The sequence below is a fragment of the Leucoraja erinacea genome, unplaced genomic scaffold (assembly GCF_028641065.1).
Source record: "Leucoraja erinacea ecotype New England unplaced genomic scaffold, Leri_hhj_1 Leri_601S, whole genome shotgun sequence".
In the NCBI taxonomy this organism is placed as follows: domain Eukaryota; kingdom Metazoa; phylum Chordata; class Chondrichthyes; order Rajiformes; family Rajidae; genus Leucoraja; species Leucoraja erinaceus.
The window spans coordinates 14,539-27,923 of NW_026576511.1; the positions used below are offsets into that span (position 1 = coordinate 14,539).

The 13,385-nt window shown below is 47.1% G+C and overlaps 1 protein-coding gene across 1 annotated transcript; it reads left to right on the top strand.

The window, feature by feature from the left end:
* Positions 1-2,450: 2,450 nt before the first annotated feature.
* LOC129694279 (probable G-protein coupled receptor 139) lies at positions 2,451-8,764 on the top strand. The gene is made up of 2 exons (XM_055630992.1): positions 2,451-2,589; positions 7,800-8,764. The coding sequence occupies exons 1-2, from the start codon at positions 2,451-2,453 to the stop codon at positions 8,762-8,764; spliced, it is 1,104 nt and encodes a 367-aa protein (XP_055486967.1).
* The last annotated feature ends 4,621 nt before the right edge of the window (positions 8,765-13,385 follow it).

The window sequence follows — 13,385 nt, forward strand, 5'->3', positions numbered from 1 at the left end:
ATGGCTTCATCATCCATGGCCTGAGTGCGAAGGCATCATCACCAACCAGTGCGTAGGGGATGTCAGGGTTGTCTTCTCCCGGCAGAGGTATTGGATCAGGAAGGCCTACTCTTTCTTCCAGTGCTTGCCCAAGGGGGTCTCTCTCCAGATCCCTCCATCTGTGGCACTGCCAGGTGTGCCCACATCCACAAACAGGAAGTTGTAGTTTGCATCGACCACACGACAGCATGATGGAATGGAACTTCTTGTAGTTAAAGTACGTAGAACCTCCCCTGGGTGGACACCGACCGGATGGCCACATGCTTCCCGTCAACTGCCCCACATGTGTGCAGGAAGTTCCATCTCATTTCTTCATATGCATTGTTGATGGCATCACAGGTCTCTCGGACAACCTTGCTGATGGTGTTGTGAGCCACACGGAAGATGTACAAGAGGCTCTTGTAGGAATCCCCTGATGCAAGGTAGCGGGCCTGTTTCCAGTGTCTTCCTCATGAAGGTGTGCATTTTCTGCAGAAGAGGACCGACTCGTGTCTTTAGCTCCTGAAACAGGTCGGGGGTGGATCCTGGTGACATTTCTAAAGGCAGCCTCATCTTTCCGCTACAGATCCGTCAACATTATCTCATACTGGCCCAAAGTGGGTCTCATCCGGAACAAAGACCTGGTCCACACAGACCTCTTCCTCAGTTTCTTGATAGCCTTCCTTGTTGAACTCCTGCCCAGCTGATCTGTAAGCATGAGGGCGGCTGCTAACAGAATTCTCTCTTGCTGTTGCAGCAATGCAGTCTGCATCTCTTCCATGATGATGATGATGGAATAGCAGCCAGCAACCCCCGTTTATACGAGTAAAAATGACGTCACGCGCGAACTTCGCTCGAACTTCGCGTTAATTTGCTCGGGGGTCACGCGACCTTAGCGCAACCCCCGCTTCCGGTTTGGTCGTGCCAGACGCATGCAATCGCATGTAAGTGGGACAGGCCCTTTAATCTTTGTCTACGGAATTCATGCGCTACAACGCTGAGAATTACATTTTGCTCCCTGCATTTTCCAGTTCCCTCTACCTTTGGTACTTGAGTTTGACGATTATATTTACCTATCACATTATCTGATCTAATTGGTTAGAATGTGTTTTTTATTGTAATCGGTATACTAAACAACAATAAACGAATCTTAAACCAAAAAGACTAAACCAGGAGTGTAATTGTTATAATTGAACCAAACGTTCAGTGGAAGTCCTTCGAACATGAAACCCATGTTATCACGGCCACTCATGGTTCACGTTTGCAAGCAAAGTAGAACATATGTGAGCATTTGCAAAGTTATGTAACATTGCCAAAACATCAACTCTGACACTTCCTGGTCAAACAAATGGGTAATGTTTTGGCGGAGAGCATTGAGCTGAAATACTTGGCCTTTCCCCGTATTGAAATCGTCGGTGACTAATAGTTTTATTCAAAATGCATCTCACCTGAAGCGGGCACCACACCATTACAAGCAAGGTAATAGGGTGATTTCACGAAAGGTCACTGGATCATAGATCCTCACCCACGTGACCGCAAAATTTAACTGGGGTACAAACGTCACTTCCAGTACATGTTATTGATGCTGAAAACGTGAACTTTCAAACCCGTTAAAAACCACGAAAACGGCCCGTTTTTGAGCTGTAAATAACTGTGCCAGTCGGGGTGATCGTGAGGCACAGATATCTTACTTTAGAGTCCAGAAGATAAAGAAAAACGAAAGGTAAAGACAAGAGAGCGCTGAAGGGAAAATAACAGCGGAAGTTGTTGGCCTTGCAGATATAAAGATCGAAAATATCGGGAATTATCGCGTTTGCTCGCTGCATTTCATCAAAACTAAGGCATTATTGATGTTTTGATGAAATACAGTGAGCAAACGCGATAATTCCCGATATTTTCTATCTTTATAACCGTTTTCGCGGTTTTTAACAGGTTTGAAAGTTCGCGTTTTCAGCATCAATAACATGTACTGGAAGTGACGTTTGTACCCCAGTTGGATTTAGCGGCCACGTGGGTGAGGATCTATGATCCAGTGACCTTTCGTGAAATCACCCTATACCGTACTGATCCAGATTATTGTTTTTCATTTTCCAAATGGCCACAACAAATTTGAAATCCTGTTTTCAATCGCCACGCCAATGTCCCGGGGTGGCGCCAATTCTTTCAGCACTGCGCCCACAAACCAGACTTCACGCACTCCTGGTAAACATTCAACTTAATCTTTATAGAGACTGTGTTTACCCTGTTTGTTCACTGGGTGTACTAAAGTGAATTTCCACGGGACCTAGTCCTTTTCCCACTGGAGAATTTAATTATTCTATAATAAGGTACAATTTGCAGCTAATTATCCCATTGCGTTGGAGGAGCCGTGGTTCCCGCATTGAAAGGGAACCAACCACATCAACGTGGTTTGAGGGTCGAAAGAGCGCACCATGGCAAAGAATATCTTCTGGGCGTTAGAATATGTTTCTGCGGATTATGATTGGTTGACAGTAGATGATCGGATCTGGTATGCACTCTTTGTCATACAGCCTGTGTACTACCCTCTCCTTGGTGTCGTTGCTGTTCCCGGTAAGTCGTCCATTCACTCCCGATTCTTTCGCTGGCTGCTTTATCCTTCTTGTAATTCCCTTCCTGTCAGTAGCGGGCGCTTCTCCTTCGCCTCTCCGAGAACAGTAAACTTATGTTTTCGTGTCATCAATCCCTTCGCTTCAGTCTTTCCAATATCAACGCGTTTTCTTCAAACATGTCTTCTGCCGTCATTCTCCTGTTCCCGTACAATATATGAACATAATCCATACCGCTCACAATCTCAAAAAGATAGACAAAACAAAAAGCTGGAGCATTTCTGGAGAAAAGGAATAGGTGAGGGTCGGTGAGTTACTACAGCTCTTTGTGTCTATCTTCGGTTTAAATCAGCATCTGCAGTTCCTTCCTACTCCGCTAACAAACTGTCGATTATTAATCATGTCCACTGACATTTCTTTGTTATTGCCTTTCTCCAACTCCTTCTACAGAACAATTCTTATTGAATCTATCAGCCACGTCTTTATTATTATCAGACACGTTAATTCCCGCTCTGTTCTGTTCAACCTCCACGTTAATAGCCTTCACAATGCCGGGTCCTGTTTACAAACTCGCACTGTCTCGAATCGCGGTTGTCCTTTTGCTGGCGGGTCAAACTTGGCCCTCAGTGAAGCAACATTTCGGCACAATGTATTCATTTACTTTTCCTCATTGCCGCCAATAGCTCGCGATTTGACGTCTCCACATAATGCTCACCGCAGCCGCACGACTCTCTCTCTCTCTCTCTCTGATAATGTGACGCGAAACTGCGAGGCAACTCTTCAAGTCAGGCTTGCAGAAACGAAGGATGGTTGGATTTTGTGAGATATAAAGAAACAAACAACTAATTGAAGCTGTGTAAGAAAGAACTGCAGATGCTGGTAAAATCGAAGGTAGACCAAAATTGCTGGAGAAACTTCAGCGGGCGAGGCAGCAACTATGACACGACAGTTTCGGTGGGACCCCCTATTCAGACCGATTGTTGTAGAGGCGAGGGAGTTGTAATAAAAATGGGGAAAAGGCTGGTAAGTGATAGGTGAATACAATGGGGGATTATCATTGTATGTAGTTGAATCAAAGAACTGGGGATGAAGGTTTATATATGAAAATGGTCATAAATGGGTGTCGGGCTGAGGGAAGGAAAGAAGGGTTTCGAGATGTACAGCTAGAAGCGAGATATTTCATCAGGTGGGGAAATGGACCGAGGGAGGAACCGGCGCCGTGGTTGTGGTGAAATGGGTGTGCACCAGGATGATGTGCAAGAAAGAAACACGGAAGAGGTAGGTACTCGGGCTGATCACTTAAAATCTGCACAAGGGATTATCATTGTATGTAGTTGAATCAAAGAGCTGTTGATGATGGTTATTACACAAAAGGTCATAAAGTGCTCTTGAGTGGGACTCAGGGGTCAGGCAAATCGGGTCAGTGGTATTAATAAATTGGGCCGAACGGCCTGTTTCTATGCCGATTGACTCTGTCTCCATGACGGGTCCTGTATTTTGTTCAGTCGTTTGAATTTATGACTTCATTTGTCTATTCCCCTGACGTTCGGAATATTGTCCGTTGATTTTTTCCATCAAAGTCATTCTCTTCTCTGCTCTCTCAACCACAATGAGACGAAAACGCGTTTCTTACATCGGCCCAAATGTCCCTTATTCTCCGTGCCCATTCTGCCAGATTCTTCCACGGCCTCCATAAAGCAGATCAATCTGTCGAGGTGTGGTGATCTGAATTGAATGTACAAAACACGTGGTCAATATGCATTCTTTATTATAATTCATCTTTACGTCTGGAAGTTGTGCATTGACCATTGATAAATTAGAGAGTTATTAACTGACGTAAATGTTACACTGTTATCCCCTTTTGTTACGTCGTAACGTCCGTGCTGGAAACACTTGCAAATATCCGTTACTGCACTTTGACTATAACGGCACGGTTCGCCTGATATTTTCACCTCGTGTCCTCTACTTCAACGCGCCACGCGGCTGCTTTCGCGTTGGTGTTTACCTACGAATAGACACAATAACACCGCATATGCTACATTCTTCGACAAAACACAAAACAGCTGGAAGAACTGCGGGACTGGCAGCATCTCGGGAGGGAATGGACAAACGTCATTTCGGGATGGGTTCTTTTTTCAGACTGAAGAAATGTCCCGACCCGAAACGACGTCTGCTCATTCCCTCCACAAATTCTGCCTGTACCCGTATAGTTCCTCCAGTAGTTCCCTATTAACTGGTAGCAAGAGCAAACAAGGAATGACGAAGGTACACAAAAATGCTGGAGAAACTCAGCGGGTGCAGCAGCATCTATGGAGCGAAGGAAATAGGCGACGTTTCGGGCCGAAACCCTTCTTCAGACTGAAGAAGGGTTTCGGCCTGACTGAAGAAGGGTTTCGGCCTGAAACGTCGCCTATTTCCTTCGCTCCATAGATGCTGCTGCACCCGCTGAGTTTCTCCAGCATTTTTGTGTATCTTCGATCTTCCAGCATCTGCAGTTCCTTCTTTAAAACAAGGAATGACTACGCGGAGTTGGTGTTTGAAGTAACCGGCGATTTATTAAACTGGTGCGCACGGGGAGGGCATCTTTGGCGCGTTTCTTCAAACACCAACTAGGGTCATTTCAATTTTGGCTCCCACAATGATACTGGTGCGCATCAGGGAGCGAGCCAAAGCTGACCTTCTAGTGCGCACATGTTTAATAAACCGCTCATAACCTCAAGCACCATTTCTTGGCCTTTCCATTTTGAACTTACACTGCTAATCGATGTTATTTTTTCGAAAAGATTGACCTTCCCGTGCTCAAGGCTGATATCATCCTGCGCCCGAATGTCATTTGAACCGTCGGAGTTTTATCGCCTGTGCCTCCACGTCTTTAAACGCACACTCTGCCCAATCCGTGAAACCACTTCACTGGGATCAATGTCACTCGGTATTTGATTATGCTCCTATGAAGGGTTATAGGATCTCGCACCAGTTTCTGGTGACCTCAATGTCATTCCTGTTGAAAGCTGTCAACATTGTAAGATCTCTGCGCGAACATTGAACTTGTCGATTCAACGATCGATACCCACAGGTGACAGAGGATTGATGAGTAACAGAGGAGTCTGATTAACCCATTCCAGCCTGTCCACAATATATTGTCAATGATCCAAAACGTGCATCTGGGCTGATTGTTTTATACTGAATAAGTGATACTGGTTTAGAAAAGTGAAGAAAAATGCACCCATTTCTGATCAGGCCACCATGAGCAGCGTTTCCTGGAGAGTCAGTGCAGCCGAGCTCGGTAACTGCACAACCGTGTAGGATTTCTGCCCAATCTTCTGTTTCTGACGATTACCTACAGGGGGAGACATTGCTTGCATTTTTCTTCACTTTTCTTCGCCCAACACCTCCGCTCAGTTCGCAATAAACAACCTGATCTCCCCGGTGGCTCAGCATTTCAACTCCCCCCTCCCATTCCGAATCCGACCTTTCTGTCCTGGGCCTCCTCCATGGCCAGAATGAGTCCCACCGCAAATTGGAGGAACAGCACCTCATATTTCGCTTGGATAGTTTACACCCCAGCGGTATGAACATTGACTTCTCCAATTTCAGGTAGTCCTTGCTTTTTCCTTCTTTCCCCTCCCCTTCCCAGCTCTCCAACAGCTTCTCCGCTTCTTCCTTTCTACTCCACCCCAACCCCCACATCAGTCTGAAGAAAGGTCTTGACCTGAAACGTCACCTATTCCTTCGCTCCATAGATGCTGCCCCACCCGCTGAGTTTCTCCAGCACTTTTGTCTACCATCGATTTTTCCAGCATCTACAGTTCCTTCTTAAACAATGTGTCTTGTGTCCAGTGTTGGTCACCCTGCTGCAGGGCAGATGTTGGGTAAGGTGGAAAGTGTCCAGAGAAGATGTACTAGGATGCTGTCAGGACGAGGGCTTCAGCTACAGGGAGAGGTTGGATGGGCAATAATTTATTCCAAGCGGCACAGAGGTGACTTTATAGAGCTGTATAAGATAATTATTGGAATAGGTTAACGTTAATTACCCAGAGTATGGAATCAGATGACACAGGTTTAAGCGGAGAGGGCAATGATTTAATAGAAACACGGAGGGGGGGGGGGGCGTTTTCAACATAAAGTGGTGGCTATATGGAACGAGGAGGTAGTTTAGTTTACATTAGTAACGTTAAGTAAATCTGAGGAAGGACATTATTGGTCTCCAAATCTGAGGAAGGACATTATTGGTCTCCAAATCTGAGGAAGGACATTATTGGTCTCCAAATCTGAGGAAGGACATTATTGCCATAGAGGGAGTGCAGAGAGGACGGTTCACCAGACCAGATGATCCCTGGATGTCAGGACTGTCTTATGAAGAAAGTGACTGGATAGACTTGGTTTATACTCTCTAGAATTTAGAAGATTGAGAGGGGATCTTATAGAAACTTACAAAATTCTTAAGGGGTTGGACAGGCTAGATGCAGGAAGATTGTTCCCGATGTTAGGGAAGTCCAGGACAAGGGGTCACAGCTTAAGGATAAAGGGGAAATCCTTTAAAACCGAGATGAGAAGAACTTTTTTCACACAGAGAGTGGTGAATCTCTGGAACTCTCTGCCACAGAGGGTAGTTGAGGCCAGTTCATTGGCTATATTTAAGAGGGAGTTAGATGTGGCCCTTGTGGCTAAGGGGATCAGGGGGTATGGAGAGAAGGCAGGTACGGGATACTGAGTTGGATGATCAGCCATGATCATATTGAATGGCGGTGCAGGCTCGAAGGGCCGAATGGCCTACTCCTGCACCTAATTTCTATGTTTCTATGTTTCTAAGTAGTTAAGCAGATTCGAGTAGTTAAAGGTAGAGTAAGGTAAGTTAGAATAGTTAAGGTGTTTGAAGCAGGCACTGCAGCAACAATGAAAATACATTTGGACAGGTACACAAAGTGGTGGTGGCTATATGGAATGAGGAGGTAGTTTAGTTTAGAGTAGTAACGTTAAGTAGTTAAGCAGATTCGAGTAGTTAAAGGTAGAGTAAGATAAGTTCGAATAGTTAAGGTGTTAAGGAGAGATATGGGTCAAACGCGGGTGGGTGGAACTGGCGTCGATGGTCGGTAAGGGCATATTGGGCCTAAAAGCTTGTGCATGTGCAGTACGACTGTACGAATCTATGAATCAAACAGGTAACCTCGGTCTCGGTGTGAAGGATAATTCTCCGATGCCTTTACCTCCACGCAGTGAACACGGTGACGATTGTGATCCTGTCCCGTGGAAAGTGCGGCCTCTCCAAAGGTGTCACTCGCTACCTTGAGGCCATGGCGACGGCGGATCTACTGGTCGTGATCTTCGATCTGATAATGAAGCAATTACCCATGGTTTACAGAGAACAGTTCAGTTTCGTGTATTCTATTTATGTGTGTAATATCCACGCTGTCGTGGTCGCCGCAGTCACCGACTGCTCTGTCTGGTTCACCGTCGCATTTACCTTTGATCGATTTGTGGCTATTAGCTGCCAGAAGCTGCGAACTAAATATTGTACCGAGAGAACGGCGGCTGTTGTTCTGGGGACCATGACTGTGCTGAGTAGTTTAAAGAATATTTTCTGGTATTTTATGCTGAGAGGTGAATACCACCTTGATTATGTGCCCTGGTTTTGCCGGGAAAGAGCCGGTGTACTGAGATCGTCAGTCTGGGCAGCAATTGAGTTCCTCCATTATCTCGTCACCCCGGGACTCCCATTTGCTCTCATTCTCCTGCTCAACGTCTTGACGGCCAAATATGTTTTAGTGGCCGGCAGAGCCCGCAAGAGACTCCGCGATCCCAGCCTTCGAGAGAGCGTTAGAGACCCAGAGATGGAGAGCCGGAGGAAGTCCCTGATACTACTATTGGTCATCTCAGGTAACTTCATCCTGTTGTGGTCCGTTTATATGGTGTACAATATATGGGGGAGAATATACGATCTGAGGATCGGATCTTCATTCCCACCTAATACGCTGCAAGAGCTGGGCTTTATGCTGCAGCTTCTCAGTTGCTGCACAAACACCGCTCTTTACGCCGTGACCCAAACTAAATTCAGACAACAGCTGAAAGATTTGGTGAAATATCCCTTCACGCTCACTGTAAAATTCCTACAGAGGAGGTGGAGAATTTGCCCAGGTGTGTTACCGAATGCATCTTCTCTCAACCATTCTCTCAAGCAGTAAGTAGAAAACACCTTCACCAATACAGAAAGTAGGAATAGCAGATATTGGTTCCAATAAAAAGTCACAAAGTGCTGGAGTAACTCAGCGGGTCAGATAACATCTTTGGAGTAGGGTCCCGACGCGAATCGTCATCTATCCATGTTCTCCAGAGGTGTTACCCCAGCACCTAGTGTCACAATAATATAGGACGTCATACCATCCGTCATATTATACTGATACAGCACTTCTGATCAATAAAATAAATCTGGTTACATTGGTACTTTCGAATTTGAACAAATACTTCAGCTCGACCTAAGATAGTAAATGTCCCTCGACCAATGGAACAGCAACAATGTTTTGTAGATCGTGACATCAATAAATATATCTTCAATGAAACACCAGACTCGGAGAACGCTCAACCATAAAGTGCAGGTTCAGGTACACAAAGCGCCGGTTCCGGAAAAGTATAAAAACAACGTTACTTCTGAGCTATAAATGCATGAAGATCACACTGTATTTCATAACAACCTTTTGGATCACATCCATGCAGCATATCCACCCAATAGAGCAGTTGGTGGCAGAGGTAGAACATAGAACACGGAACAGCACAGCGCAAGAGAAGTTTCTTCGGCCCACAATGTCTGTGCCCAATACACAAGATCACAGGTAGACAAACGGGCTGGAGAAACTCAGCGGGTGCAGCAGCGTCTATGGAGCAAATGAGATAGGCATATCTCCCTGCCCCCACCTGAAGCCGTCCCTGCAGCCGGGGCAGGGACGTCTTCAGTTGGGGGCAGTGTGGTGCCGGTGGGGTGGGGGCATTCTGCAGCCGGGGGAGGGAGACCCTACCGTGGCCTATCGCTGCTTACCGCTGCTATGACCGAGGCCTGTCGCTACTGTGGCCGACCACTGCCACTGCAGCTGGGGACGGGGGGGGCTTCAGACAGGGGGGGGGGGGGGGGGGGGGGGGGGGGGGGGGGGGGGGGGGGCTGGGGGGGGGGGGGGGGGGGTGCTGGGACGGCTTCCGATGAGTGGAGACCGGCAGGAGCATCCTGTAGCCGGCGGAGGGGGACGGCTTCAGGCGGGGCCCGTGGGGGTGGGGAAGCCGTGGGAGGGGCCCTCGAAAGGCAAGAGGCTGAGAGGTGATATCATACAGCTGTAAAAAATCAGAACGGGGGCGAGAAAGAATGAATGCACAGAGAGTAGGGGAATCAAGGACCAGTATACATGGGTTTAAAACGAGAGGGGATCGATGTTTATAGGAACTTGAACGGAAAGTGTTCCATATTCAGGGCAGGCCCGCACGAAGCTTTTCAAAAAGGGGGGTGGCTTGCGAGGATTACAAACATGTTAATGTGAAATTATGTGCCCGCTGCAGGACTGCCCCCCCCCCCCCCCCCCCCCCCCCTTTAGGGCCCAGGAAGCTCTCGGGTTTTAGATGCTATTTGATGCATTTTGAGACTTATTTTTGAGCATTTTCCCACCAAATTTATGACCAATATTTCAGAAATTAACAGGTATCTGAGATGTAGCTATTTCACACAAAGGGTGGTGGATGTATGGAATGAGCTGCCAGAGGAGGTATTTAAGGCCGGGACTATCCTAATATTTAAGAGACATTTGGACACGCCCAGACAGGTTTGGATGGATATGGGTTAAACGCGTGCGAGTGGGACTAGTGTAGATGGAACATGTTGGTCAGTGTGGGCAAGTTGGGCTGAAGGGCCTATTTCCACACTCCATAAAAGGTATAGATGATATTTTGGGTCAAGACCCTTCTTCAGTAATATTCATGATGTGACATGTATAGACATCCCTGAATGTTACCCAAACCATCGTGAGCTAATTTGTTACAGTGCTTGCCCTCTCCTATAACGTCTCTGCTGCCTTGGGTGATGCAGGACAGGACACAAGATTTGGGACATGGTGTGAAGATGTTGCAGTCTGTCCCAGCCTGGTAAAAGCGAGGATGGAGTGGATGTGGAAAGGATGTTTCCACTAGTCAGAGAGTCTAGGACCAGTGGCCACAGTCCCAGAATTAAAATCCGTTCCTTTAGGAATAGAATAGAATGGAATAGAATGGGATTTATTGTCATTCAAACAGCTTGTAGTCTTAACACTACAAAAAAACTCAGACCCACACTTAACAATTTACACAAACATCCATCACAGTGAATCTCCAACACCTCCTCACTGTGATGGAAGGCAAAAGTCTTATCTCTTCCCTTGTTCTTCTCCCGCGGTCCAGCAGTCAAACTGCAATGTCAAGGCGAACTGGGGCTCCTGATGTTAAAGCCCCCGGCGGGCGATAGTAAGTCCCGTGGCCGTTTAAGCCGCGCTGGGCGATGTTATGCCCCACTCCAAGTCATTTCACCCCGCGATTCCGGCAGAAGTTCCTGTTGCAAGAACTCCGAAAAGCGGTCTCCCATCAGGGACCTGCGAGCTCCCGATGCTACCGTCCACAGGGCCTGCTGCCGGAGCCTCCGAAACTCAGAAGTCGGGTCGAAGCCGCGCGCCACCACAGCTCCACCCGCTCCGAAGTCGGCCAGCTCCATGATGGCAGCGACTGGAGCTTTCAGGTTGGTTCCGGCCAGAGGCCGCCGCGGGCTCCATGATGTTAGGCCCAACAACATCAGGGACCCGACACGGAAAAAGTCGGGTCCACAAACAGGGAAAAGATTAACGGTTTCCCCCACCCCCCCATATACACAGCTAAGAAAAATGTTTTAAAGGAATCAAACATACATTTAACGAGACAAAAAAAAAAGACAGACGGACTGCAGTCAAGCCGCTGCCGTTTGGTGAAGGAGATGAGCAGGAATTTCTCAGAGGGTGGTGAACTGTGGAATTCATTGCCACAGACAGCTGTGGAGGCCAAGCCAATGGACATTTTTCAGGAGGAGATTGTTAGATTCTTGATTGATACGGGTGTCAGAGGTAATGGGAAGAAGGCAGGAGAATGGGTTTGAGAGGGAAAGATAGATAGAGTCATTGATACAGTGTGGAAATAGGTCCTTCGGCCAAGCATGACCCATCTACACTAGTCCCACCTGCCCACGCTTGATCCATATCCCTCCAAACAAATCCTATCCATGTAGCTGTCTAACTGGTTCTTAAATGTTGCGATAGTCCCTGCCTCAAGTACCTCCTCTGACAGCTTGTTCCATACACCTACCACACTTTGTGTGAAAAATATACCCCTCAGATTCCTATTAAATCTTTTCCCCTTCACCTTAAACTTATGTCCTCTGCTCCTCGATTCGCCTACTCTGGGCAAAAGACTCAACCTGATCTGTTCAAATCATGACTTTATATACCTCTACTAGACTAATTGGGACCCGTTGGATCCCATGTTCACACGGGAGGGCTGGTTCCCCGACGTAATATTCCACCTCTCCACCAATTCCAATATTGGTGGCCAGTGGGGGGGCTTTCTGAAGTGCTGGTATGGGTTCTTGGGATGGCAGCTCAGTCCCTCAAGCCTGATCTGCTGGTGGGCTGGCAGTTGACTCATGGCTATTCCTTGAAATTCCATTACAAGCAGGGTGCAAGGCCACCAAATTCAAACCCATTTTACTACCACTTCAAGCAGGGTGCAAGGCCACCAAATTCAAGTGCAGTTTCATACCACTTCAAGCTGGATCCAAGGCCACCAAATTCAAGTGCAGTTTCATTCCACTTTCAGCAGGGTGCAAGGCCACCAAATTCAGTACAGTTTCAAATTCAAGTGCAGTTTCATTCCATTTCAAGCAAGTTGCAATGCCACCAAATTCAAATGCAGCTTCATACCATTTCTTGCAGGGTGAAACCACCATAAAACCACACAAAACACCAAACTCACAGTTCAGTAGACATTCAGTGTGTTCAGTTGATTCACAGCTCAGACAGTCATGCCCTCTCCCTCCCCCATCATGCAGAGATTTAGCCACACTCAGCCTTCCGGGATTTTATAACCCCTCCCCCTCCCACCGGAAAAGGTGTGGTCTTTGTGGCGTGATTGACAGGAGAGAGATTCTCAACATTATTTAAACACTAATAACACTTTTATTTTTAATTGATGGGAAGAATTATCTGCACCTGCTGAGCAGAGGGGGACTGAGTAAGATGGCCAAGTGTTTTTTTTTAATCTAAAATCAATATACAGTGCAAACAGGAAGTAAGTGCATTTGCAGTAGTGCCAAACCAACATATGCAGTAAGTAGTGCCTTTAAACTTGAAGCCAAAGCACCCAAATCACCATTTGCAGTAAGTAGTGCCTTTCGACTTGAAGCCAAAGTACCCAAACCACCATTTGAAATAAGTAGTGCCTTTCAACTTCAAGCCAAAGCACCCAAACCACCATCTTGGGGAATGGCTGCTAACCAGCAGCCGTCCATTTAACTCACTTTTTTTTTGTGCAGTTTTAGTTAGTCCTGTGCCCTGCTTGTGGGAGAGATAGTCTTTTTAATGTGGGGGGTAGGGGGTAATAATATTTCTAGGTCCCTACCTGGTCGGTGAAGCAGCTTTTTCTCTGGGCTGCCCCGTCGACCCGTCCTCGTGGCCTACCAGTGGGCGTGGAGCGCCGTTTCCTGGCGGGGACCGCCCAGCACCTCGACTTCAGTGGCGGCACAGCGCTGGAGCGCTATCGTGGAGCGGGTGATGC